We start from the raw sequence: 27,960 nt of genomic DNA on the forward strand, positions 1-27,960 counted from the left end.
CCCGTCGATGAGAAGAACTGGAAGTCAGCTACTTTGGCCCAAGGTACCATCCCTAGCGCCGTTGGTGGTGTGGATACCTCGTCACCGCGTAGTAGTCCCGAGTAGTGGAATGGAAGTGAAGTTGCACTGCTGCTCCTCCCCACTCCACTCCTCCTTCAACGAACCCGAACCCTCGTTCGGCATGGCCGCTGTCGCCGCCGTCACTCAAGTCTGCCTCCCACTCTAAACCTGCCGGTTTATACACCCCCAGTGAAGGGAAGGAGCCATGATGAACATGGATCCATCCGTTGTGAGCAACAGTACGCGGACTAGGGTCAGCTTGCTCTTGCCTCCGCCCATGCGAGATTTTACTTATTATCTCCAACGTCCGCCGCCTCTCGTCATGTCTTCTCTACCTCCTCCTTCAGCCCTTGTCCTCTCTCTTTTCTGGACTTCTTTGCCTTGAGACCCAAGGCATTTTCCGATTGGTTTTGGTCTGCTTGCTTCATTGCTTCGCAGGCTCTTTCTCAATTGGACTCGAATCTTGCCTCGTTCTTAACTTGAACTCGGCTTGATCTCGCAACAAGGACCACACTCCCACGATCCTACTTCGATTCTCGCCTCGCAAAGAGCGCAACCGTCAAGATGTCCGACGAGGAGAAGAATGTCTCCCCCGAAAAGTACTCGGCCGACGGCGTCGGCGTCGCCCCGGGTCACCCCTCCGATAATGTCGATGGCCTCCACCGTCTTCTCAACAACCGACAGATCCAGCTTATTGCCATTGGTGGTTCCATTGGTACGGCTCTGTTCGTGAGTATCGGTGGTGGTCTCGCCAAGGGTGGTCCTGCCGGCCTGTTCCTGGCCTATACTCTGTACTCCGGTGTCCTCGCCCTCGTGAACAACTCGATCGCCGAAATGAGCACATATATGCCCGTCTCGGGTGGTTTCATCCGTCTTGCTGGCCATTGGGTTGATGATGCCCTTGGTTTCATGGCTGGTTGGAACTTCTTCCTATACGAAGGTCTCTTGATTCCCTTCGAAATCACCGCCATCAACCTGGTGCTTTCATATTGGGCGCCCAACATTGTGAACCCTGGCCCTACTGCCGGTCTCTGTATCGCCATCATCATTCTTTATGCGTAAGAACCCATTCCCCATATCAACCCCGACTTTCTTTATCGCTTGACGCGCCGTGGCTATGCTCCGAAACTGGGCACCTTCTAGCCGGCCGTCGAGTGAGATTTTCTCCACGCCTTCCCCGCACATGAATATTGCATGCTAAACTATGTGTGAATGTAGTGCTCTGAACATCTTGGCTGTCCGCGCCTACGGTGAGGCCGAATTCTGGCTGTCTGGTGGCAAGATCATTCTTATCCTGATGCTCTTCTCCTTCACCTTCGTCACTATGGTGGGAGGAAACCCCCAAGGCGACGCGTATGGATTCCGCTATTGGAGCAACCCCGGAGCCTTTGCCGATGTGTACGGTACAGACGCCCTTGGTCGTTTCGAGGGTTTCCTGGGTGCCCTCTGGAGCGCCATCTTCACCATCGTCGGTCCCGAGTACATCTCGATGGTGGCCGCCGAAGCTAAGCGACCTTCGATTTACATCAAGGCTGCCTTCAAGACGGTCTATTACCGATTCTGCTTTTTCTTCGTCACGGGCTCTCTCGCTGTTGGCATTGTCGTGCCCTGGAACTACGACAAGCTCCAGGCCATCTACATCAACTTCACCGAGGGCGGTGGTGACGCTGGAGCCTCTCCGTATGTCATGGCCATGAACATTCTGGGCGTCAACGTTCTTCCCCACATCGTCAACGCCCTTATGATCACCTCGATTTTCTCGGCCGGTAACACATACACTTACTGTGCTACCCGTTCCCTGTACAGTCTGGCTCTTGAGGGCCGTGCCCCTCGTTTCCTGCGCAAGACTACCGCCCAGGGTGTGCCTATTTGGTGCTTCTGCGTGGTCATGATCTTCCCAATGCTTTCATTCCTGTCGTGCAGCAGTGGTTCAGCCGAGGTGCTCAACTGGCTCATTACTCTGATGACTGCTGGCGGAATCATCAACTATCTCGTCATGGGTATCACCTTCATCAGCTACTACCGAGCATGCCAGGCCCAGGGAGTCGACCGAACAAAGATGCCTTACTATGGCCGTTTCCAGCCTTACGGTGCCTACCTGGCTCTCTTTATCCAGGTCCTCGTCGTTCTCTGCTACGGCTACAAGTCGTTCCAGCCCTGGAGCGTCAAGGCATTCTTCCAGAACTACACCATGCAGATTATTGCTCCCCTGCTGTTCATCGGCTGGAAGGTTGTCAAGCGCACCCGCTGGCTCCGTCCTCACGAGGTTGATCTCGTTTGGGAGCGCCCTATCATCGACGCCTATGAAAACTCCATCACGGAGCCTCCTGTGGGCTTCTGGACTGAAATGGGCCAGCTGATTGGCATCCGACGGAACAAGTAAGCCTGTTCGAAATGAACTAGGCATGATTCTGGATGTAGAAACATGAATATGGGCTGGAGATACCATCTTGGGATGCAATGTGTACATGTTAATAGAACCAACGAATTGTTGGATGCAGAGCGGTTGGCTGTTGAGATTATACCCGAGATACGAATATTATGCTCTGTTGCCTGATTTCAAATCATGTTTAATGCTGCCATGTGATGTGATTGTTGATTGCCTCAATATACGAGCAAGGAGCCGTGGCTTCATGCCATACCCGTCATGACAAGCTCCCCTTGTGATTCCAATACCGTGTTGTCCCCCATCATGGCCAGCATTGTTGGGCGTCCGCACCCCATCTTCTGTCAGCCGATAATGCTTGTTCAGTAACACGGCCGATGATCCTACAATGCCGATCCCGTGATCGGCATTGTAAAGCGTTGCATCGGTGCACCTTCCTATTGTGATGTTGATATTCAGTGACGTTGAAGTTGGAGGGTTTAATATCGTGGCTTGGAGGCGGGGGATGCAGATCGCGGGTTGACTTTGCAAGGGGGGGAGTGAGCAGTGTACATATGCAGCAGCAGGGGACGGAAAACCCATGCCAAGGAGATTTTTTTTTAAACAAGAGACTCTACCTGCATGGCGTGGCTGGGTGTTTTTCTAGAAGCGGAGGAAGAAGTAGGGTGTGAGGCCAAGAGCCTCTTTTGATAAGGGAAACTGCTTCTCGATGGTTGGGTGTGGGGCAGACGAGGGTAGGGGAGGGGTGGAGAGTTGATAAGGTTTCGCAATATCTCTTGTCGAGACGATGGTGTATGACCACACTGTACATATCGTGAGGGGGGTGGTATCGTGGAGATATCTCGGTGTCAATTAGTTGACGACGACGACTTCAAAGGCACGGCTTCGTGGTGGTATTAGTTGAAAAGATGGAGACTTGCTTTCAGCCTATTTCATCCATGATCTACGTCTGTGACTTGTGGTACAACTGTTCGAGGTATCGAACTTTGACCGTCGCCGAGCCCGGTGCTTTCGGAGCATGCGGGGCCTGTTGACGCCGGAAATGTGGAGTTTGATGCTGGAGGATTGCCGGGGACGGCGGTGATATTCACGGAGAAGTGGAGGAAGACTTGGGAATGTATGTCGGCAACTATTACAAGTTAGTTAGGTATTGAAATACGTAGAAATACGCGTTCATCTCTTGCTGCTCACATTGTCGAGATAGACAGGGTCTCCATGGTCCAACAGTTGGGGTAAAAATCTTGGCTAACGGTCAAAGCTTGGTGGTTTGGAGCTTGGAGACTTTGCAAGCCTTCCCAAGCCAAGCACTTCCTTCTCCTCACTCTAGCCGAGACATTGGGGGAACACCATCTCAAAGTCCAAGCCAGGAACGAGGCGTGTTGCCAAGCTCAGAGTCCAAGGTAGAGAGTACTGCGCCATGTCAAGTATGCTCAGAAGAAGAGACGGCCAGTGTTTGTCGTCTTTACTACACAAGAAGTGTGCCTCCTCCCCAATTCTTTAAAGCGGGTTCAGTATAGTATTTATGTCTACCACAGAGGATCTCGCTGGTGTTGGACAGGTTCTCGTCGGTGCTGGCTAGACCCTTCTGGTGGGCAGTAAGCAGGCAAACTTCAACAACATCGGGTGAGATGGCCGAGTTGGTTATGGCGTCAGGTTAAGGTCACCTTAACAACCTAAGATTCCTGATGGAGCAATCCTCCTGGGTTCGAGTCCCAGTCTCATCAAACATTTCTTTTTTGCCCATTCTCGCTTTTTGTCACACACTTACACACACACACACATGGTTTTTTTTGTTGCCCATCCACATTCTTCAAGTTGTCTCTAGATACTCAGATGTGCACAGCATGCGATCTGTAACACATTTCTTCGTTTGTCACAGAGGGTTGACCAAGCTGAGCTCTCTTGTTCTCCACTCTGTTGATATGTAGATCAAGGCGGCAGCTCTGCTCTTGCCCAAGTACCTCATTAATTCGAGTTTATCTTTACACAGTCGTCATCACGGCATCTTAAAGACATGATGAACTCAACTAAGGCTTTATCAACTGGTCTTCCAAGTCACTGGCGTACCAGTGCGAGCGGTACAGGTTCAACATTGACACACACTTCATCAGTCATTCATCATTCCAGATTGATCGTAATCAAGTCTATTTTTTGGCTCTATCTAATTGCCAGCCTCCAAAGCCACCAAGTCGAGGGCTCAACACGGTTGGGATCCTCCAATCCCACGCGTCATTCCTCGTTCCTCCATGGTGGTCATCTAACAGAGCAGTCCGTCTATCGGGAGCCCAAGTGTGCAGTCATCCATTACCAAGACGCACCCCTAACTTTTTTGATCAACGCATGACAAAGGAAATATGGTATGAGGTCATCAGAAACAAGTCGTCAACATGGTCGAGTATAGGTGTTGGGTATGCAGGATGCGCTTAGAGGTCCTCCTCATCGCTGAACACCTCCTCACCACGCTTTCGGCGGGCCATACGCTCTGCAATCTGGTTAACTTCTGTTCTGACAATATCTAGTTGTGTGGAATCACTTACCCTTCTTCTTCTTTCGGGCCTCAGAAGAGCTGAGCTTGGCCTTCTTCTTGGTGGAGACGATCTTGTTACCCATGGCATCAAACTTCTCCTCCTCATCGCCGTCGTCGGCCTTGAGACGGGGACCACTACCCTGGCCCTGGACCCAGTTGTGGCCGGAAGGAGTCATCTTGCCGTCCATGACAGCCCAGACTTCCTCAGTCAAGTCCTTTGTGAACTCGGCAGAGTGGGTAATGATGATGACACCACCCTCGAAGTTCTTGAGAGCCTTGGACAGGGCACCGAGAGAGTCACGGTCGAGATAGTTGGTGGGCTCGTCCAGGACGATAAGGTGAGGTCGCTGCCAAGAGCAGGCGGCGAGCACAGTCTTGACACGCTGACCACCAGACAGACCACGCATGCGAGAGTGAGAGACAAGCTCAGCGTCGAGACCGAAGTTGGCGCAGTGAGCCTCAATCTCCTTTCGGACCAGAGGGCGGAACTGACCAGAGGCGAGGGCCTCCTTCATATCAACATCGGCAACCATCTTCTGGTGAGAAGCCAGAAGCTCGTTACGGGGAAGCCAGGCGTTGTCGGCAGTCATCATGGGAACCCAGCGCTCGTTCTTCATGCCGACGTTCTCACCGAGGGCGAAAGAACACTCGTACTCGTAAGAGTTCTTGAACTTTCTTCGGCTGTTGATGCCGATGACACGTCGCTGAGAGCCCTCAACACGGAAGATCTTGTCCATGGCCTTCTCGTCGGCCTCGGTGATGATCTTGTTGGCGCGGTCCATGGTCTCACGATCCTCACCAGTCTGGAATCGCCACTGGATGTACTCGGAGGGAGTCTTGTCCAGGTGGTTATCAATGTGAGCGAAAGCGTGCTGCTTGATGTAGGCGATACGGATGTTCTCGTGCTGGTAGATCTCACCCTCGGTGGGGATGAGCTCACCAGTGAGGACGTTGATCAGAGTAGACTTGCCGGCACCGTTGGGACCGATAACGGCAATACGAGAGCCAAGAGAGCACTGGAAGGAGATGTCGGTGATCTGAGGCTTAGAGGTACCGGGGTACTGGAAGGACATCTTGGTGGCACGCAGGATAGCCTTGGCCTTGGTCTTGACACCCTCGAGGAAACCGGGCTCGGGGAAGGAGAACTCGATCTCGGAGGCACCGAGCTCGTAGTAAGATCGGGCAGAGGGGACACGCTGGACAAAGGCAGCCAGGTTACCCTTGTAGCGCTTGAGCTTGAAGCGCTCGTAGTGAACGATGTGCTGGCAGACGTTGTCAAGGAAGCCAGAGTCGTGAGAGACGATGATGGAAGTGCAGGGGGAGTTGATGAGGTACTCCTCGAGCCACTTGACGTTCTTCACATCCAGATGGTTGGTAGGCTCGTCGAGAAGCAGAATATCGGGGGCCTCGAAGACAGCACGGCACAGGGCCAGCTTCATCTTCCAACCACCGGAGAGGGCAGTGATCTCACCAGTGATCATCTGGTCAGTGAAGCCGAACTCGCTGAGCTGCTTCTTGACGTCGTCCTCAGTGGTGGCGACACCGGCCTCACCAAGCTTCTTCATGGTCCAGTCAATGGTGGTCATCTCAGTATCGGCAGAGTCCAGGTCGTGCTCGACGAAGACAGTCTTGACCTCGCTCTGCTTGGGGAAACCCTCGACCTGCTCGTTGTTGATGGCGCGCATGAGAGTGGACTTGCCGGAACCGTTGGGACCGCAAAGACCGTAACGCTGGCCTCGCTTGAGACGGAGGTGAGTCTGGTTGAGAAGAATCTTGGCACCGTAGGCAAGAGAAAAGGTACAGTTGCAGAGATCCTCGCCCTCCTCCTCATCCTCCTCGGCCTCAGCCTCGGCGACGGCACCGGGAAGGGTGGCCTTGCGGATGGACTCGACAAGAGCCTCGGCGTTGTCGATGCCAGAGATGACAGCGACGTAGGCCTTGAGGTTGTCAACCCAGATAGTGGACTCGGTCTCCTTCTCGTCGACGAGCTGACCAGCAATGGCAGCAATGTGCTCAGCAACGGGGCCCATCTTCTCAAGGTAGTTGCCGAACTTGGGGGAGATGGCAGCCTTGACCTTGGGGAGGACGACGTTGATAGCACCGTCGTTGCGAGCCTCAGGAATGACACCATCCTTGATGTCACCGACACGGGTGAGGGTGTCAAGGGCCTGCTTGGTCTTCTCACGGGCCTCGGGGTCAGCCAGGTTGTCGTAGTTCTTCTGGAGACCGGGCATCATCTTGGGCAAGAAAGGAGCAACGATGTTGGGGTCGTCGACGAGCTTGCACATGTTGTCGACAATGACAGCCGACTTTCGCTTGATACCAGTATCACGCTCAGCCAGACCACGGTCCAGAAGAGGAACCATGAGGGCAAGAGTGGGCTCCTGGACCTCAGTGACGAAGGTGGTAGCACCAAGCAAGTGAACAGTCTCGGGGACGTTCTCGGGCTTGGCGATACACTTGATAAGCTCGGGAATGAAGCGCTCGATATCCTTGTTGACGATCAACTGGCAGAGCTGCTCCATGGCCTTGTAGGCACGCTCCTTGACCTCCTTCTTGGTGTCCCACATGGACTCAGAGATGACGGGGATGAGCTCGGGGACACGGTAGGCGAGCTGAGCGGGAGAGCTCTTGACGAGAGCATCGATGAAGTCGAGGGCAGCCATCTTCTCGGGCCACTTCTGAGCGTTGCGGATAGACTCCATGACGGCAGGAAGGGCAGCCTTGACAGCGTTGGCGTTGATGGCGCCAGCGATGGCGAGGACGGCGGCCTGAGCGGCATTCTTGACAGCGGTGATCTTGTCGCCAACGGCGGCAAGGACGTTGGGGAGGAGGACGACGAGGTAGGGCTCGACGGCAGCGGAGATCTCGGAGTGAGAAGCGATGGCCTCGATGGCAACGCAAGCCTTCTCACGGGCGGCAGCGTCCTTCTTGCTGGCGAGCTGCTTCTTCAGGCCCTCGATGACTCTGCAACAAGTGGTGGTTAGCACTAAAATTCCCACTAAAAAATTTTAATGGGCGCCAGAGAGGAGCCCCTCCAGTACTTGAGGGGCGACCAGAAATGGGGCTAGCGCCCATGAAGGGTCGCCTTGACCAGAATCTGGCGGGGCAAGATTGGGCGAGCGGCGAAGGAGGGGGAGGGGTAGACGGGCGGGAGATGCAGAGAAAACTGCCGCGGGCACAGGCCTGAAGTCCATGCACCATGCCACTAAGCCGCATCCCACGCATCCCACGCATCGTAATGCAGAGTGAAAGCCAGGCGATGCCGGTTCCCTGGTGCAGGAAGTGAGGCAACGCGGGTGCGTAACGTTGCCCCATAGCAGACATGTGAAATAAGCACCGTCGGAGTGCTCGCCCAACGCTGCCCGAGGAAGATGAAATCAGAATTTTCAAGGGTAAACTCACTTGTCGGGGACGGCCTGGTCGCCAATGCGGCCGTTGATGAAAGAGGCCAGCTCGTTGGAAGACTCCTTGATGTCAGCAGAGTCCTTGGACACGGTGAGCTTCTGGAAAAGCTCGTCCAGGACCTTGATCGACTGCTGGTTCTCGGTAGGCATCTTGTCGATGTTTTCGGTTTTTTCTTTTCTGTGGTATTAAGAAAGAGGATCGTCGGGGCCAACAGAAATCGATGGAGGAGTCGACTCTGTCCTAATGGGCGGCGGTGACGATGGGAATTCCTCTTGGAGGGGGCGGTGTTTGTTCAGAGGAGCTGAGTCCGAAGAACAAACGAGCACGCGACAAGAAAGGAAGAGGAGTCGAAGAGGTTCGTCTGGAGGGGGACGACCGTGGAGAGATGGAGGAGGAAGAAAGAGAGAGAGGGAGATGGAGGGAGGAAGAAGTCAAAAAGGAAGAGAGGGAGGGAAAAATCTGGAGCTTCTGCCACAAAGTTTTATGTGCCTCTCACTGCTCGCCTCCCAGTCCACAACTTTTTTTTTTTTTCTCACTGGGGTGGCGGGCAGAGGAGGGACCGCGGCCCAATCCCATTGAGGATCGCCCACCAAAATTTTTTTTCCTCTGGCGCTGGCGCTGGGTTACCCCTCCACCCCTCCTTCCCTCCCTCCGTCTCAATGCTCGACTCAGGCTTATCGGGTTTATCAGCTGTGGGGCTAAGCCATTTCAGGTAAGTGGGTGAGGGCGGTGAAAGGCCCCTGTGCGGCACTGAGGCCAAACGACGTCGCCCTTGGAACGGCTTGAGAAGCCCCCTGTGGAAGCTCCGATGTTAGACCCATGCACAAGTAATGCGCTTTTGCAGGCGGTGATGCATTTTTTCGTCGTTGGGAGGCAAACCCAAGGATGGATCTTGGTGAACCATGCCGAGAGAGAGATCAAGATCATATCATGGATTTTTGTCGTTGCTTCTTATTTTTCTCTATGCTGCCTTCTAGATTGCATCCGCAGCATGTCTTGGTCTTGGGCTGTGCGAGCCACACTGATACTGCCTGGGCGTCTGCATATCTGACTGCGTTGGGCTTCTCTCTCCTTCCAACCACGGATGTTGTCGGATGGATATTGGCATTGAAAAGGCTGGCAAGGCTCTCCCCTCCAAATCAGCGGAGTATCGCTCCAATCTTTTCGCCCACCTGCGTCCGGGAGATATCCACTTCCCGCCGTCTCCATGACGACCTGTTCAGCCGTTTGTCGCAGAGTGCTTCGAGATCCTTGAAATGTCGATGTCCAGCTTTGCCATCTGTGGTTCCGTCTAGTGCCAGGAGCCCAGACATGGACTCTCACTCCTGCCAGCTGGCCTTCAAGTCCGTTTGCTATCCCCGTATTCGTACTCCAGACCCCGGAGGCGGTTTCCGGGAAACTGGAAGACGGCGGCTTGACTCGCCACAAGTTGTCAGCCTCTGAAACTATTGCTTCGAGTCAGTGTGGCCGCCACGTTATCAGATTACGGTTCAACAACGCCAGGCGTGAAATTTTATCGTCTCCGAGCACAGGGAGAAAAGGCTTGCTCGGGTATTTGATTCGGTTCAAATTTCTTCGTCTGTTATGATGCTCCTCCTCCTACCTTACTTTTTCCAACTTGAACTTTCCCGCCAATTCAGGATTTGCCCCAGCGTTGGTTGACTCGTAGCCCAGTCGACCAGGCTCTTCCCTCCATGGATCCATTGGCACGGTGTACATCCCCTGCCTGCAATATTCCCGCGCTTGCAGCTCGCAAAAAATGCTGCACACTTGAAGACTTCAAGGGTCGTATCAAAAATAAACCAAGCAGCCACAATATCCGCCAACTGCAAAAATACAGCGAATATTATGTCACCTATCCTTGGTGCGCTTTTTTTTCTTGCCCTCTACCCACCCTGGTGGTGAGGTTCGCATAAAGCAGGTATAGATGCCTTAGGCCTCGAGCTTTCAGGTGCAGGAGCCGTCAATTCAAGCCCGGCTGGCTCTTCTCCCAACTTCTCCATGGAGCCCCCAAGCCATTCATTGCATTCTTACTCTTTGTTCCTTCATCTTCTAAAGGAATCTCTCAACAAACAGCGGCCTCCCCGAGTGGAAGCACGTACCGCCCCGTCCACTTCGGCTTTCTGCCGCGCATGGTTCAGCGCCTTTCAGCCGCCCCCTGGCCGATGGCTGATAGCTGGTGGGACCGGCTTTATCCACCACATCCTGCCATTCCCAATCGTTCCTCCGCCACGTTGCCACGGCACTTCTATTCTAGTGGTCCCTTGTCGGCCATGGATGGATATTGATGCCCAGTCGCTGCTGATGCGCCTCGCCAACCGACACAAAGAAATGCTGCACACACACCTTGATCGTCCTGCAAGGTCAAGGTTCGGACGCGGCGCAAAGAGAGGCGCAGGCCAGACGAACTCGGCCAAAACCAACACAAACAACTAGACACTCGCTCACGACTGTATTCGTTCACTGCTTACGTTGAAGCACACACTCCATGTTAAGAGTCCATATCGCGGGGCCCCGGAATCCCCAGGTTCATGCCCCGGCAGCTCACCGACAGTTGCATGTCGCACATACCAACCCCAGATAACAGCGATGGTCCCGAATGAGTCTCCGCCGAGAAGTTCGACCAAACCGCTTCAGGCCTGTGCTGATAGAATCTTTCAGAGTTGTCTTACTACTGGCCCATGCTTCAGCCATGAGCAGTGGCCGTGGTCAATGCATGCTATAACTGGTATAGTACTTCCACCTTTCCCGTTGGGATATCTGGGTAGAGCAGTGCGTGGCCTTGACACAAGTCGAAGTGAATTGATGCATTTTCATAGCAAGTGCTAACTCCGAGGTTCCCCTCTCCTCAAGCATACATATATACCCCCAGTGATCAAGATCATAACCTAGTTGCCACCTTCATATCCACAAGCAGCCGTTTTGGTAGCTATGAGACGCCTATCCAGCTAGGAACCTACACCAACACCGTCCTTTGAAAGTCTGTCAGAAAGCCCAACCCTTTTCACTACCTCTTTGTCCCTTGAACTTGCCGTTCTCCCCTGTCTATTCCAGTTGATTGACAGCCCAGCGTGCTACATCCAGCCAAGAAAAACTTAGTTCTTTGTTCTCTCTTATCCCTTGCACGAGGGTGTCGCTACGCTTGGGGTTGGGCTCACAAACGCACCATGAGTAAACAAGTTATGATGAGACCCCATGACCACTAGTTTCTTTGTTCGCCCATCCAGCGATGGAATGGTGGAGCAGAACGACTGCGCCAAACATCAGAACTGCCCAGTTTACTATGACGGTGTGTCTGATGAGCAAATCTACACGTCAATGTCCCTAGGTACAGGGGAGATTTTCCTATTTGGGGAGTGTCAATAGACTGGTTGAGCATTCAAGGCCAACATGGCTGCCTTCCGAAGTACTCGAGGCAGACAAGAACAAATATATCTGCTTCCCTACGCTTTTGCAACCCCTCGGCGGTTTACCTGCTCAAGCCTGGTGCCCTGCTGTTCCCTCCTGTATCTATTCCACCTCAGGAACCCATGGCTTCAAACCCTACTGGTCCAGGTGCAACACCACCTGGAACACTACCCGCCTCTGCCACTGTTCCAAATACGACATGGAATAGCAATGCACATCTACCAAGCCCTACAACTGTCAACTCCCGGAATCCTTACACACCATCCAAGACCGTTGGGAATGCCTGGGATCACGTCCGATACGTCCCTCCATGGACGGATCCTGACTGGCAGGATGAGGGGCAGCAGCGAGATCGGACAGACTTCAAGATCGTTGACTTCTTTGATAAAATACGCCCTGCTGTTCATCCCAAGGACCAGTACAAACAGCCAACAAAATACGCCCAGCGGTTCAGCATCTTTCCCGGTCGACTTGATGGCCGTTCGAGGACATCGCCGACTCGAGCCAACAGCAGGAAGCTATTCCCCGCTACTGCGGATATCAAGACAGGGAAAGACTTGTTCGATAGTCTCGACTACTCGGCAGCACAGGACGGTAAGACTATCGATGAGTACATGGCCAGTGCAAGGCCGGATATGCAACGGGGGACGGAAACCGAGCAGCGGTGCATGCAACAGTATGAGGACTTGGTGATTGATGAGAACTGGCAATCCATTCTTTTCGGAAACCTGACCATGGACGAGGCAAGTGCTTGATGCTAACCGTCTCCCTTGTGCTTGTCTAACGGCGCATTTAGATCCGCGCCGAGGAGTATCTCACAATGCAGGATGTATATTTCGAAGGCCTCTCTGGACCAATCCACCCGTAAGCTACATATGGCTTGCTCCCTTCTAAACACTTGCTGAGGTCTATCAAGCCTGTTCGATCGACACATGTGGGCGGATACGACCGACTTTGGGAAAGACCCGGCAACCCCACGATATGTGTATGGCCTCGATGGCCTGCGGGAGGAATGGGATCCAAGGGTGAGCGTCTGCTCAGTCGATGCATATTTGGCGCTAACAAGCTCGAGACAAACGACCGGTTATGGAATGCGATGCAGCCGGCTCTTCAACTTGCTACTCGTATGCTTCTTACCAATGACCCCTGCATCGTCGGCCTACAGGATATCACCAACAGGTACAGAGTTCCCGATCACCTCTACAAGAATCGGACAGGTCAGGATCCCAACGAAGTGAAATTCAAGATCAAATCAAACCAGCAACCCCTCGACCCGGAACGCCTCCAGAGTGCTCAGCGGCTGCAGAGCTGTCCTGGGTTTTCGGCCCCAGCCGTAAGCCAGCGAGCTCTTGAAAGAGTTATGGATCTGAAGCTCCAGAGTGCGTTTTACTCGAGCGGCGGTAAGTACATGGACCACTGCATCGCCCGCACATTCATGCATGGGGTCGCATCGCCGGATGGCCCCATCAAAGTCACGATCGATGCCGAGTTGCTTTGGATGGTCATGTCGGACAAGTATAGCAAAAGCGAGAAGATGATGGCCAGCCTTGTGTTTGCTGCTGCGCTGGTACATGAGATGATGGTGAGTACAGCCCCCAAAGATACAAGAGACGCCACTAACAAAGCAACCACTGGAGCATGCATGGGTGTCCGTTGCTGCGAAATGGGTGCTTAACCCTCAGGATTTTGGGATTACGGATCCTGCTGAGGTCCAAGCCTGCGAGGATTTATGGGATGACCTCTGCCCAGAGGACAAATGGCCGAAAGAACCCTACTATAACGACGACCCATGGAATGAAGCTGGTCATGCCTTTGAGCACCATGTAAGTGACTGTCCTTGGCCAGAAACTTGAGTCTTGATCCTGACAGTGGCCGTGGAACAGGTGCTGGGCGGTGCCTATTGGGGGTTCATCAACGCCAATCAGGGCTATGTGTGGCCTCGACTGCTCCAGAGTTCTGCGCCCATGATAGTAAGGTGTCTGTGGCCTACGGGCGCGTACAATTGTCCGCCTCATCTAACTGCTCCCCATATGCGTATGGAGCAGCTGAGCCATTTCATTCGCATCGATGATGTCCGACCCTTCTTCAGTCAAGGCTTCTGGGACGTCTCCGTCAGGAAGTATGGTGCAGCAGCCTTGAGGGAGCCGTCTGAACGACCCCACAAGATCAACTACAACCCGGCCTCAGTAATTCTAGCACCCGGCATGTGGAACATGGCCAACCTAGGGACTCATGCAGACAGGGATTGGGTGCTCTACGACTTTCTCGACTGGCTTCATGAGAAGGGCAAAGCTATCCTATATGCATATTTTACAGCCCTTGTCCAGGACGCCATCGAGTTTGGCTCTCTACTTTGGAGATTGCGAGAAGAAAGCAGAGGATGGAGCGAGCGTGATGCGAAATGGGCAGGACTTCAAGGGGAAGCACTGATGCTGATTTACGAGTATGCCGGCTTCACCATAATGACCAACGCTGGGAGGAACGCCACATCTAACCTTCCACCAGACAAGATTGCTGATCTGACAGACCTGTATAATGCATGGGATGGGGTCAGGCGACGCCTTGGCAGGTGTCCCGATGACGAGTCTACCATCTGCGCAGGCATGGGCCCCGAGTTCTGGCGCATCCAGATGCTGGCTACAAGCAGGGATCGCTACGAGGGACGTCTGGTGCCCAAGCTCATCGACTTGACTCGCCGTCTGATGGATGAATGCGCGTGGTTAGAAAATGTGGTGTGCGAATTCTATCAACTCCCTTTCTCATATTGGACGGCCTACAGGCGAAGAGCTCCCAATCAAGCCGGACAGATAGCGACCCGAGCAAAAAGGATTGTGTCTGCTCTGGGGGACCTGCTTACGGCAATGGGACTCGCCGAATTCGATATGCCAACGTGGGACAGAGAGTGGGAAAATCGGCTGATTGCGCTTGGAGCGAGATTCATGACCGTCGCAAGGCTGATAGTCTTGAACCCGCTCAAATATGAGAAGACCTGGCGTGGCCTCTTGCCGTCGATGCCTGCGTTGCGCAAAACTAGTCAGAAGCGACATCAGGTGTGGTACTTTCTGGCGAAGAAGGAGATGTTGAGCATGGAGGGCGAAGTCCTCGACAAGGTGCGGGAGTTTAAGAATCGGTACGAAAACCTGTTGCACCTAGGAGGTTCCAAGGTCATACTCCCTGAGCATGACCCGGATGAGCTCGCGTTGGCACAGAGATGGGCTGGGACACTTGATGATGAGGATGGCAATACCGGGCAGGGAAACCCCCTTGCCAGGCCTTCCACGGGTATCTTCGACGCCCAAGGGGTCGATGACCTGGTCCGTCGTCTTCAGCAACAGGCCCAACAGGCCCAGTATGACAAGCTTAAGCGCGCACAAGCCAGCGGCCAGTCTCCGACACTTTCGCAAGATGCGGCATCTCAGGCTACGCAGGCACCCAGCATCCCGCCCAAGATACAGCAGATGGGGATGGGGACCCAGACGGCACCGTTTGGCAACCTACAACTGCCACCCAAGAGTGCGTTTGCCTCTTATCATTCTTCACCAGCGGGCTCTGCTTTCCCTTCGCACACGCCTGGCGCTCCATCTGCTTGGGTAGCAGGCAACTCGACCACCCTAGCACAGCAAGTCAACAAGCCTCTTGGTGCTCCACAGACTCTGGGGGGTGTTCGTGGGACGTCTATCTCAGGGTACGGCATCCTACCACACCCGTATGCTGTCCGAGAGACAGTCACAAGCGATCTCACCAATACAGCGCAGACGACTTTTCGGTACAGCAATCCCAGCGCTTTTGCTCAACATGCTCCTCGACAAGGCGGTACGTCTCAGGGGTATCGGCAGGGGGCTGGGCCTCTCGGCGACATGGACCAGATGTGGGAACAGCAGAAAGTTGGGACCAACACAGATGGTCAGACGGCAGGCCAGGACGATGATAGTGATATAGAGATGGCGGACGCTAACCGCGCAGGCGCATTTGTTATTGAGATCAGCAGCGACGACTTGAGTTCGTCAGCTGGCGATGACGACGACAGATCGGAGAGGGAGGGCGGTGAGTCGACAAGCGTGGAATCTTGGAGTGAAGATGAATTCAAGGCTGGTGCCGGGCCAAGGGCTCGGCAGAGTCTGAAGCCACGGCAGAGTTTTAAGCGCAAGGCCCCTTGGATGGTTCCCAATCCGAGACAGCCGTGGTTGACTCAGGGGGGAAGCCAGAGGAAGAGGAGGAGACTCTAAGACCCTGGTCAGTATATCTCGGGTCAAGATTTGGCAGAGGCGTGAAGCTGGAGATATTTGGATGTTGGGCGGGTTTCTAAGAAGGATGCTTGACGGTTGTTCTTGTTCTTAGTGGTTGTGAGTGAGTACTTGGTCGTGTGATTGTCCTAGTTTTAGTTTCTGTTTCGGAATATGACGGTCTCTTCTCTTTCACTATGTGAATGGCATCAATTCAAGGGGACGAGGGACCTTCTTGTCAACAGGGTCAGTACAGTGATGGCTTGTTGTCCCAGGACGCCCAGATCTCGGTGAAGGCCGGGAGGCCCACACAGATTAGCCCCCGCGCGGCCCGTGCTCACCGAGTTTCCGAATATGGAACGACGCGGGGCAGCTGAGGAAGGTTTGATGTCAATCGACAGGTACGTACCTTACCACAGCTTCCCATCCACGGTCATTGTCACGTTTTCCGAGTCACGACAACAAAGAAGAGGGAACAATTCATCCAAGGTCGAAAGAAGAGAAAGCTCTGCCTCCTCGTAACAGTCCATCACGCTATCCTTCTCCTTCACTTGAACAGTCAAACAGAAGGAACAACAGCAACTTGTGTGTTGTTTCTTTGTGTGTGGTTTGCATCCCCATTGCTTCTCTCGAGTTGGGCATCTCATCACTGATCAGGCTGGACAGAACGAAGCTACCCAAGCAAGGGATAAGAAACCTCAAAGAGAACAAAATCTTGACGTTTATCAGTCTTTCTCGTTGGGAAAACAGCCCCAAGGTTTCTTTCTCCCTCGAGCATAAAGAGAAGCCTCTCCCTCCTCTTCCATCTCATACAACAACCTGCAACCATTAAATGTTCGCAACCAAAATTCTCAAAATGGCTACCAAATCCATCGGCGACATCCCCATCCTCACCCAGCTCTACGCTGACTCCACATCCCTCCTCTCCATCGCGGCCATCGAGTCGTCCCAGGAGCCCGCCTTCCCGCCCAGTGACGACATCAACCGCCGCATCGGCTACATGCGCGGCGACATCACCCGGCTGCGCCTCGACGCCATCGTCAACGCCGCGAACCGCTTGCTCCAGGGCGGCGGCGGCGTCGACGGCGCCATCAACGCCGCCGCCGGACCGGAGCTCGTCCGCGAGAGCGCGCCACTCGGACCCATCGAGACGGGCGAGGCCGTCATCACAAAGGGCTACAACCTCCCCGCGCAGCACGTCATCCACACCGTGGGGCCCATCTACCGCGGGGTCCGGAACCCGGAGGAGAGTCTCGCCAGCTGCTACCGTGAGAGCCTCAAGCTCGCCGTCAAGCACGGCCTACGCACCGTCGCCTTCAGCGCCATCAGCACAGGAATCTACGGGTTCCCCAGTCAGCAAGCCGCCTATGTCGCCTGCAAGACGGTGAGGGAGTTTATGGAGACTGAGGATGGGAACAATCTCCTCAGAGTTGTGTTTGTCACATTCATGCCCAAGGATGTGGATGCCTACAACAATGCACTACCGTAAGTTAATGTTCCTATGTTTAGAGAGGAATCATAGCTAACTAGGTGAAATAGGCGATATTTTCCTCCCACCGCTAGCGAGGGACAGTAAGGGGAAAACTTGATGTGTTTGACACCAGGAGATGGACATTGCGCTGAGGGGGGACGTGTGGTGTAGTACGTAGTATCATGGATTAGCCTGATTATGGCAGTTGACCACTTCTATCCAATTGTCATCAAGAATGCATATTCAACCAGGGAGACCTTTTCTAGTAATGGATGTATCCTGCTATAAACCTTGATTGTATGCATATCACAAACAGCGTCACCATCATTCGCCTTGAGGGCCCTTCCAACATCAAATTAATTAAACAGTCATCTCGCTGTCGACATTCAATTCAGTGCGTTACAAGATCCGTACAAACATTCGCAGCATATTCAATCAGACACGAAGCAATCCCATCATCGCAAGGTATGCATAAACCAGATCAGAGGGCCAACCAAACACAAACCATTCAGCAAACCAGTTGCTCGCGCAAGCATATATCCGCATCGTTTGCCCTTCATCAACCCTTCCGTGGCCTCCTCCCCTAGAAACTAGGTCCACCAGAGCTGGGTCCTGCTCCTCCAGGGCCCTTCTTCTTGTTCTTCTTCTTATTCTTCTTCCCACTCTTGTTGTCACCAGATGCCGCTGACGTCTCAGGGGCGTCTTGGGCCTCTGGCGCATCACCTTGTTCATGCTCATCAGGATGTTCGGCCACATCAGAGGTTTCAGGAACCTCCGAAGTCTCCAGAGTTTCTTCACCCTCTGTTTCTGGCGCCTTTCCGCTCTTCGCTTCTTCGACCGGTTGATCTTCTTTCCCCTTGATGGCACTGCCAAGATTCGAAAGCATCTGCTTAAGCTCATCAACTTCAGCCCGCAGTTTGCGCACCTCGATGACGGCTGGCTCCTCCTCCACATTTGGCTTGGCCGCATCGCAGGTCTTTGTCCAGCCCTCTGCCTCAAAGTCCATCTCCTCGTGGAACTGCTCCCACTCATGCACCTGATCATCGTCCTCCTCGCCTCGTGCTCGGTTGTGGCGGATGTTATGCGCTGTGCGTGTCTCGAACCATGCAGCCACGAACAGGAGAGGAGAGTAGAGAACGGCCATGACACAGTCGTTGATGAACTCGTACGTCGACTTGGGCATCCACCATTCGAACAGGCCAGAGATGATAATTTCAACCAGGTTGAAAGGCGCAATGTAGACGTTCTCGTCGGGGGCTCGCACAAACTGCATCGTCTTCTGAGCAAATAGTGCCAGGTATTCATCATCAGCATTCTCATAGATGTCCTCATAGGCCGAGTTGTAAAGGGCAATGAGGATGTTGAGGAGAATAATCTAGAGTTCCAAGTCAGCTTTGCACGAGACACGCCGGGTCAATATATCAACTCACCATGACAATAAAGGTAAAGCAGTAATACAGAACCAACCCAAACGAATATGGGTGTCCAAAATTCTCGAATCCATCGAATTCGGGGCTCTGCATGATGGCCTTGAGCATCGCCTCAATAATGAACCACGAGTCGCCTGCAACATTGTCTTCAGCAACATCTAGACCGATAAAGGCCTGAAGGAAGCCAATGATAATGATGATGAGCAGAGCAAAAAAGATGACTGATTCTTTCATCATGACCTTGAGAACGACCAGCATGGCGCCAAAGAAGCGGAAGCTGTCGCAGTAAAGCAGAAGACGACCCCAGAACATGGGCGCAACAAATGCCAACAGATAGTAGCTCAGTCGGTTGTACTCCGCATGGTGTTTGTCGTCACTCCAGTACGATAGTCCGATGATGCGGAAGACAAGAGACACGGTCAAGAAGGTATACAAGATGAAGTTGAAGACATTCCAGAATCCCAGGATATGGTAGCCCGCCTTGTAGTATTTGACAAGCTCGTCAGCAACGTAGGCAAAGGTAAAGATGTAGAGCACGATTTCGGCTGCATCCAGTACGCCTGTCGCGTTAATCGAGTTGATGGCAATCGTGTAGAGTCCAAGGTAGATGATGGAAAACAGTAGCTGGGCGGCATTCTGGTAGCGCGGCGCTCGCATGCGATCGGGATCCATGTGTACGATGAAATTGATGTTGTCTTTGTCCTTGTAGTCGACAAACTTGGACGGATCATTCTCGTCCTGTACCAACCAGCCGCGCCATAGATAGGCGATACACTTCTGATAGCCAGATGAGCCAATGACCCGGACAGCATGCAGGTCAACTGCCTTCTCAATGACATTGGTCGGTGCAGTGGCTTCTTGGTTGATGAGGAATGAATACCGTCGAAGCAGAACGTGATGCAGAAGGTACTCGGCATCGTCCTCGTTCTCAATGCTAGAGGCAATAGTCAGTATCTGGTGGGTGAAAGAGTACGACGAGCATACATCTGCTTAGCAATGACAGTACAAGCAACGGCACGAAGATCATGGAGGTCAGCATCCCATAGCTCGACAATCGCCTCCCGCTGGAACCAGCGCATGTTGACCAGCAGAGCGTAGACCTAATGGTAGAAGCGAAAGACGTCAGTTAAGAATCCAGGCCCGGCAGGTGGCTGTCCAACATACCACACATGATCCGTATCGCTCGCCGCCCGCTTCCCTTGCGGCTTGGATGACCTTGTTGGTGATGATGGTGCTGTGGGAACGAGTAATTTGGCTCTCTTCAAGCTCGCACGGAATGCATTCGCGAATCAGGTGTCGCAATCGGAGGCAGACCTTTGTGACCTCTCGGGGCGGAATGGCAGACTCGATGCTCTGGTTCCTGTGGTGAGGAAGGACTGGCGATCATTGTGTTAGCTCAATGGCCGTAGGAAGAAGAGAATGGGAAGAAACGTGCGCGCTCGCTCCTCCTCGTGAAGCCAGGCATGACGGCTGTTGGCGCCGTTGGTCCCGTTGGTCCCGTTCAGGGAAAAGAAGCCCTTGAATCGCCTCCAGTTGCCAGGCATGATGTATGGCTAGCTCGCGGCTTCGATGGTGCTTCAAGCGCGTCGTTCGTTTTGCTCAATTCCACAGCACTCGAACGGAAGGGCGAGTGAAGACAATAAAGTATGGTACGAGCTCGCGACGGGAGGCTGCGTGCAGTGGGGTTGGTGTTTAGTGTGGACTCGCAAGCTGCCGCGTTACGCCCAAGTCAGGCGATGATGGCGTGCCGCAAAGAGATCCAAGTCGAGTCCGGGGCCACGGTCAAGATCCAGGTCCAGAGACAATGGCTCAGACGTTGTCAGAGGCAATGATACCGGGCCGATGGTGTCTCAGATAGATCTTTGTATGGCGATTGACGGCTGGCTGCAGCGTGCAAGAGTCAATCGCAATGCCCCTCTGGACGGTGACGACGAGGATGATGAGGCCAAGATTGGGCCGCCATGAGGAGGACGGCAGCTGAAAAAAAGAAGCTTCAGCTCGGCAGGTCCGTGTCTAAGCGATTTAGGTTCCCAGTCCCTTCCCCTCCCACGCCTTCCTTCAAAGTAGCAAGGTTCTTTCCACCTGAATCAACTGAACCAAGTTGACAGGAAGGAGCTACCTCGGTCGACTAACGAGCTGGCGATGACGTCGCCAAGGCTGGCGATTGGCTCAACCCCAGCCACCTTCTGGTCTGTGCTTTTGCTATCATGAGCTGCAGTTTGCGTCGCTTGCAGCAGCGCGGGGTGCGGTGGAAAATGGTCTCAGACCTGATTCTCAGGCTTGTAACCATGCAATTTAATCGGTTCATGTTAATGAATATCATGATACTGAAACGAGCCCTCCCACGAATTATTTATTGTCTGGCCTGGGTCCTGGCTACTGATATTGATACGTGCAACGATGAGCAAGACCCCTAACATCCATCCCAAGATCCTCCAAGGACGCATGTTATTGCTACCCTGCAAGCGAGGGCTATGCTCGGTCTCGACCAGGTTTTTTCTTGTTTTGCATGCGCATCTCCTCCAGAATCTTGGAGATTGGAAAATCCACGATCCAATGACTGGATCTGAATGCCATCTCCCATGCATCTATGCTCGCTAAACCTCTGACAAGCGAGCGTGGAGGAGTGTGTATCCCGGTCCGTTGGTTCCCTGCTGGCCAGCCATCCACCCCATAACAAATCCGATGCGTTAGTGCACCTTCGTCATCAAGACACCAAGACCCAACTCATGATGAGCCCAGCGGAATATTATTAAGGTTTCCCTCAACTTTAATAACTATGTCGATGCAGTTGCAATACTCACGTCAGCAGTGAGGGCCTCTCGAACCCAAGTCTAAATATCTTTAGTTGGAATGCACCATACGGCTCCCATTTGTTCCATTAGATGGCTACCCTGTAAACTCTTGGACAGTTTGAAGCGTATCGTTTTCATCCAGGTTGTAGGATCTACTATCCGGCAAATGTTTGTGTAGCTTATCTTAACTGCAAGGATCCTTCCAAACTGTGGGCACCCTTTTCACGAACCACCGACATCGGCGCCAATTCCATGGTGTTCTGAATTCTGGGGAATTGTCAAGCAGTGCAAGTCACCTTAAGCGCGAACATGTTTGGAGCGCCTAGGCCTTCTATGCATCTTTAGTCCCGTTTGACTGACTACGCCGGCAGAAGCAAAACTTACCATACAAACCGTCAAACGGATGGGATGCCGCATCTGCACGGGATTTGTGACACCGGTTGGTGTTTGTCCGGCTGCTGCCCGCCGGCATCCCATCCAGGTAGCGCCAGCACATCACCTGGCAGATGAATGGTCTTGCCCTTGGCAAATTCTTGTGCGGCCTGTCGATTCGCGGGCTAGGGTGCAGCAGCAAGACGGCGGCTTAGACAAACACAAACACAGCATGACGAGTTGTCGTAGTACGTGGTCTTGCTCACCGGCGTCGCTCTGGTGTCTCCATATTGCATTCCGACATCCATCGCACGAATACGAACGGGGCCAGCGGACGGAGGCCACGTCTCTTGCCATCCGGTCGCACCCATCATGGCGGGTAGCCGTATGGGCAGGTTTTCTTTGTTTTGGCTAGGCTCAGAGCCTCAACCGTTTGCCAAAGAGCCCAGCGTGGGGCCTTGTGAGATGCACCACCCTGACTGCAGGCAGAAGTGCGGTTGATGATGGGCCTGAAAGCTCAAGACGGACCTTTGATGAGGGGCGTGATTGGTTGAGCAGAGGAATGAGGCGGTTGATGTTTGATGTATTGGACACTGTGGACCTGTGGACGTCTCGTGCCGCCAGCCTTTGAGGAGCCCATCCATCCCGTCTTGGAGGAGGAGGAGAATATGGGGTTGAGGTGCGTTGCATGGACCAGACGCCTCACATATTCTGACAAGTTCTGCCTTCCATGTGAATTTATAGATGATGGAGAAATCGTAGAAGCACGACAGGAGTAAGCAATGGCGAGCCGTTCGTGCGAATAGCTGCCCATGACTAGAACCGTTGATGCAAGACATCCAATCTCTATGCCGATGGTTCTACTGGTCTTCCAAGCCTGACGGAGTTGTAGGTCACTTGGTCCCCTGGACCCGCTGCATTTTGGCGCCTCCTTCCCGCCCGGCAAACATGGAGAGGGGCCGCTAAGGAAGTGGAACTGGACGGGATGAATCCATCCACCAACGGAAGGGTCCATCATGGAAGGAGCCACTCGGTGATCAACTGTACCGGGCATCTTCTTTCACCACCGGCCTCACTCAACAATACTCAGCAGAGCCCCACGATAGGCATCCTTTCTAGGCATCATCATCATCGCCATGCCTCTTCTGTCATTCGCCAGTCCCTCAATGTGATATCTCACTTGTCTCTCCACACCGGGCAAACTGACCTTATTCCAGATGCAGCCTGCCTGGGATCAACGGATGGACGATTGGATTGGATGCTGTGCAACATAGGTCCCATATCATCAAGCATGTCTGGCCCAATCACTCGGCCATCATCCGCTCATGCAAACGCCGGTTTGCTTGGTGGCTGTCTGCTCTCCCTGTGTCGTGCCGTCCCAACGTCTTGAGTGGCTCCCGCCTCCATATTGTGGGTTTGCCTTTTCTTCATCGCTGATACCATCTGCCGGCCGCAACGCGGGCAGCCACTGCCTTGAGGTGTTTGCTGCCTCTTTTTTCCTTTTGCAAACTCTTCCAGGTCTTCTCTGGTGTTCTCATCTTGACTCCTCTTGTTCATCTTCATCACCACAGTCTTAAAACCATTCAAGCCCAGTTGCACAGAATCTGGCCTCCTCTTCACGGAGACATGTGTACTATTGAGTAGCTCCTAATCTAAGGACTTATCAAAGCAGAACTCATCGTGCATCCTTCTGCGCAACGCCTTGTGTCTTGACTCAGTTGGACACATTCCACACTAGGTTCGTGGCTATCTCGGGTTTCTGGAAGAATATCTTGATTAACACAGGCCAAAACAGCTGAGGCTCAAATAATCTTTAGGGTGGACTGATACAAGCTACTGTAGCTGTGCAATTTGAGCCGACAGGACCCTCCTGCACTCCCTGCCTGGTGGCCTTGTGATTCAGTGACAACTATCAACACACAACGAGCTACACTCGCCTCGCGCAATTCCCTGTGGTTAGCACCTTCTCATCCGGCAGTCAGCTGTCACTTCTGACACGCCGAGAGCAAATCATTGCTCACCACTCTCACGATGGAGGAGACTGAAGTGACGATTGTCCCTGAAGGGGCCGTTCAGAAGGAGTCAACTGTGCAGAACACAACTCAAGGAGACCAACAAACTGCTGAAGTGGCTTCCCCAAAGTCGGCTGAGCGATCTACCAAGAGCACTTTAACCTCTAAGCACCATCAGCGAAAGAAGAAGACAACCTCGGGCAGTGCCAAATCTGCCTCGAACGCAGAAGATCAAGACACTTCCGACGGTTCCGAGGCTGATACCGAGCCTGATTCAGATGACGATGCCAACACCACCCAGGCCGCTGACAACTCTTGCAAGAAGCCTGTAGGCAGTAAGAAGGACAAAGACAAGGGTCAAAGCAAGAAGAACGGGTCCGGGACGAAACTATCATCCAGCAAGAAAAAGTCTTCCAAAAAATCGAGCAAGAAGTCAAGCAAGCAGAAGAAGAAGAAGAAAAAGGCTAAAGACGACCTTTCTGATTGTGACGCCGACTCGTCGTCAGACCCCTCAGACAGCGACGAGGATAGAGATCAAGACAATGCCTCTGGATCGAAGAAACAAGGCCTCAAGAGCCAATTCAAGGCTCTCCAGCTTCAGGTATCCCAACTACAGCAGCAGCTTTCCAACCAGGCTCCTGTACCTACTTACAGCCCCCCTGGATACCCCCTTCCATGTCAGTACCCTCACAGTGCAATCTTTCCTCAAACAAATACATCTGTTTCACAGCCTGCTGCACAACGGAGCCGCTATGGCTTGAGGGAGAGTCGCGCGGCATACAAAACCCCCGGAAGCTCACCGAAGGAGCATCTCAAGGGACTTGGCGGCCTTCTAGGGGGGGACTCCAGCGATGAATCGGACCAAGCTGCGGAGTCCAAGAAGAAAAGCAAGCGTCCAGCCTTCAAGCGTGTTGATCAGGTTTGGGATAGCAAGATTCACAACTTCAAACTGCAAGATACGGCCGATGTCGACAACGAATCGCAGTACGAGGACTTCATCTTTCATGTCCGCCGAACCTTTGATTGGGAAGGCAAGTACCGTACCACGTACGTTGACATCAAGAGCAAGCTCCTTCGCGAATGCTTACAGGATGTCATCGGAAACACCGACGGGGTTAGTCTGGTTGATGAGGTTCCCAAGCTGAACCCTCACCTACTATTCCTGTGAGCTTCTCCCAGTATTGTTCTTCTCTCACCATGCTAATTCCAAACTCAGGTACCTGGAGGATCTCCGATCTCACCTCAGGGCGCTCAAGCAAGCCAAGCCAGCTGGGGAGACAAAGAAGGCAAGAAAGAAGAACCAGGTGCGGCTCGACGACAAGAGAAAGCATCTCAAGGTGATGATCAAGTACATCGACAAAGACTACGAAACCACGAAAGAGAGTCTATACCCCATGCTGGAGAGTGGGCTCATCACGTTCGACCTGCTGTGGGCTCTCTGGAAACCGAACACGCTGGCTTACACCACAACTTACGGATGCACCAGCGAGCCCCGAGTATTCAGGGTAGATATGGCGACTCCTCAATCATCCATTGTCAAGGGCCGGTACTACGGCATTGATGGCAAGTACGTGGAGTTTGACGGGAAGCGGTTCGGGTATGGCAACATGGCAGTGGATGTGGACGAGTTCCAAGGCGCTCGCAGGATCACCAGCCTGCCCTGCTACCCCCTTCAGTACCACCAGAACGAGAGCAAGCTCCGCGCCGATTTGATCGAACGAGGCAAGAAGTTTGTGAAGCTCAGCGGCGTCCACTACAAGAGCTATCAGGGCATCGCTTTCATGAAGCGCAAGAAGAATGTCATCATCAAGTTCAACATCCAGCTAAGCCGCGTCATGATTGACCCATCCACCTTTCGAAGGATCAACCCCAATTACAGTGTGTCGTCGGTCAAACCAAAGGACCCCGACATTCTCTCGGATAGTTCAGACTCGGATTCGGAGAGCTGCTGTGACTGTCAAGACTCGGACTCGGACGGGGTAGAAAAGGTCAAGTATGTCACCAAGCTGTTCAAGGATGGCAATGGTGAAGTACAGAGAGCGAGAATACCGAAGGATCTCCTCGGGAGCGAACCAGACCAAGAAGAACTCGACAAAATACCCCCCAAGAGCGGAGATGGGGAGGGTTCTGAAGAGGCAGAGACGTTTGAGTTTACCGACGAGGAATATCTCATCGCGTCGCCCGTGTTCCTTGGGTTCTCCTTTTCGGAGAAGCATTGGCTGGAGCTGAGTGTTTCTGGCATCGGCGAGATCAAGTGGAACGACAAGGCCTGGGATTCGCTCGTTCTTGAGCCTGAAACCAAGGACTTGATCAAAGCTCTTGTCAAATCACGCAAGTACCACGCAGCAAACACGATTGACGATGTGATCCAGGGCAAAGGAAAGGGCCTTGTCAGTAAGTAAAGCCCGTGGGATGTGCCACAGGCGACGGTGACTAACACATAGCGATAGCGGTCCTGCATGGACCTCCAGGAACAGGCAAGACACTTACCGCCGAGGGCATCAGTGAGTTGCTCAAGTGCCCTCTGTATATGGCCTCGGCTGGAGAGCTTGGGACAGATTCTCGATACCTTGAGGCAGAGTTGCAGAAAATCTTGGACACTTGTCATGCCTGGGGTGCCATTCTTCTCCTTGATGAAGCGGACGTCTTCCTAGAGAAACGCAACATGCATGACATTCAACGGAACGCTCTCGTGAGCATCTTTCTCCGACAACTGGAGTATTTCCAGGGAATTCTGTTCCTCACCACCAACCGCGTTGAGGTATGTCTCGGAAGCGAGTCAGACCCCATGATTTGTATAGGCTGACAGGTCTGCAGACTTTTGATGAAGCGTTCCAGTCGCGGATCCACATTGCCCTCCGATACGATGCCCTCGATGCCAAGGCGAAGCGAACCATCTTCCAGATGTTCCTCGACAGGGTGCGTGCTCTGGGCAAGCTCAAGGTAGAGCCGCTGAAGGAGGATGACTGGACGTATCTCTCGAAGCAAGAGTTGAATGGACGAGAGATCAAGAATGTGATAAGCTCAGCTCAGGATCTTGCCGTTAACAAGGGTGAGGCACTGAGCATGCGTCACATCAAGCAAGTGCTTAACGTGCATGCCAATTTTGGACGGGATCTCAGAGGCGGCACTGGCTACGAAGACGCCATGAGAAGCTACTTCTAGATCGTGTCCAGGAAAGGCTGAGAGGTTTAGTAAGACAGCTAGTTGGTGGCTGGAAGTGGTTTGGGCATGGCAAGACTGGGCTGAATGATTCAAGGCATAGAGGGGTTGGAGCATGAAAACGGCGAGTGCTTGCAAAGGATCCACGGCCGCAGAATGAAGTTGCAGAGATGGCTGGATGATGTGAGCGATGATCAGCGGGTTGAAGTTGGCTGAATTGCAGATACATCCAGATAGTCGACAGTCAATAACGCAGCGGAAATACACATACTCTCCTTTCTGATCTAGGATTGATGCGATGCGGCATTGGATATCATGCCCCCTTTCTCTTGTCAGGGAGTGCATTAAGCGTTGTCATTGCTCAATCTCGCTCAGGGACTGTCCAAGGTTATCTGCATGGCAGCCTTGGTGGACAGGCTCGGGAACCCTTGAAGGTTACATTACATGGCCGTGATATGAATTATGGACGGACATGGATGAGACCCGTGGCACGTGCCAGGAATAGCAACCTGGGAGGCAACATAGCGGAGAAGCTGGTGCGCACGTACCCGACGTACCCGGGAAGGGCTGAAGAATGGATGGAGGGTACTGGAAATAGACTGAGGCCCGTCAGGTGAGGATGGCCTTTGTTCTCGACTGAGAGGCCTGTCTTTGTTTGCAGTTGTTTGAGATGAAGCAGAAACGGATGACAAAGAGTTGTGGAAGA

General features: G+C 53.2%; 5 protein-coding genes and 1 pseudogene across 6 annotated transcripts, besides 1 other annotated feature; 4 read left to right on the forward strand and 2 right to left on the reverse strand.

Annotated features, from left to right (window-relative positions):
- The first annotated feature begins 567 nt into the window (after positions 1-567).
- NCS54_00806200 lies at positions 568-2,443 on the forward strand (annotated as a pseudogene). Its single transcript has 2 exons — positions 568-1,118; positions 1,279-2,443.
- Positions 568-2,443: a sequence feature.
- Positions 2,444-4,869: 2,426 nt separating this feature from the next.
- NCS54_00806300 (Hypothetical protein) lies at positions 4,870-8,530 on the reverse strand (the record flags this gene model as incomplete). Its single annotated transcript, XM_053153462.1, has 3 exons — positions 4,870-4,928; positions 4,984-7,940; positions 8,379-8,530. 3 exons carry the CDS (start codon positions 8,528-8,530, stop codon positions 4,870-4,872), a joined length of 3,168 nt encoding a protein of 1,055 aa, XP_053009437.1.
- Positions 8,531-11,911: 3,381 nt separating this feature from the next.
- Positions 11,912-16,015, forward strand: NCS54_00806400 (Hypothetical protein; the record flags this gene model as incomplete). Its single annotated transcript, XM_053153463.1, has 6 exons — positions 11,912-12,478; positions 12,586-12,653; positions 12,706-12,814; positions 12,862-13,371; positions 13,472-13,612; positions 13,673-16,015. 6 exons carry the CDS (start codon positions 11,912-11,914, stop codon positions 16,013-16,015), a joined length of 3,738 nt encoding a protein of 1,245 aa, XP_053009438.1.
- An 829-nt stretch (positions 16,016-16,844) lies between these two features.
- On the forward strand, positions 16,845-17,588 carry NCS54_00806500 (ADP-ribose 1''-phosphate phosphatase; the record flags this gene model as incomplete). Its single annotated transcript, XM_053153464.1, has 2 exons — positions 16,845-17,497; positions 17,552-17,588. The coding sequence occupies 2 exons, from the start codon at positions 16,845-16,847 to the stop codon at positions 17,586-17,588; spliced, it is 690 nt and encodes a 229-aa protein (XP_053009439.1).
- A 478-nt stretch (positions 17,589-18,066) lies between these two features.
- On the reverse strand, positions 18,067-20,457 carry NCS54_00806600 (Hypothetical protein; the record flags this gene model as incomplete). The annotated part of the gene is made up of 5 exons (XM_053153465.1): positions 18,067-18,858; positions 18,914-19,847; positions 19,898-20,013; positions 20,078-20,289; positions 20,349-20,457. The coding sequence occupies 5 exons, from the start codon at positions 20,455-20,457 to the stop codon at positions 18,067-18,069; spliced, it is 2,163 nt and encodes a 720-aa protein (XP_053009440.1).
- Positions 20,458-24,111: 3,654 nt separating this feature from the next.
- On the forward strand, positions 24,112-27,257 carry NCS54_00806700 (AAA domain-containing protein; the record flags this gene model as incomplete). Its single annotated transcript, XM_053153466.1, has 4 exons — positions 24,112-25,256; positions 25,309-26,486; positions 26,543-26,853; positions 26,910-27,257. 4 exons carry the CDS (start codon positions 24,112-24,114, stop codon positions 27,255-27,257), a joined length of 2,982 nt encoding a protein of 993 aa, XP_053009441.1.
- Between the last annotated feature and the right edge of the window lie 703 nt (positions 27,258-27,960).

Source organism: Fusarium falciforme, chromosome 6, assembly GCF_026873545.1.
Source record: "Fusarium falciforme chromosome 6, complete sequence".
NCBI lineage: Eukaryota > Fungi > Ascomycota > Sordariomycetes > Hypocreales > Nectriaceae > Fusarium > Fusarium falciforme.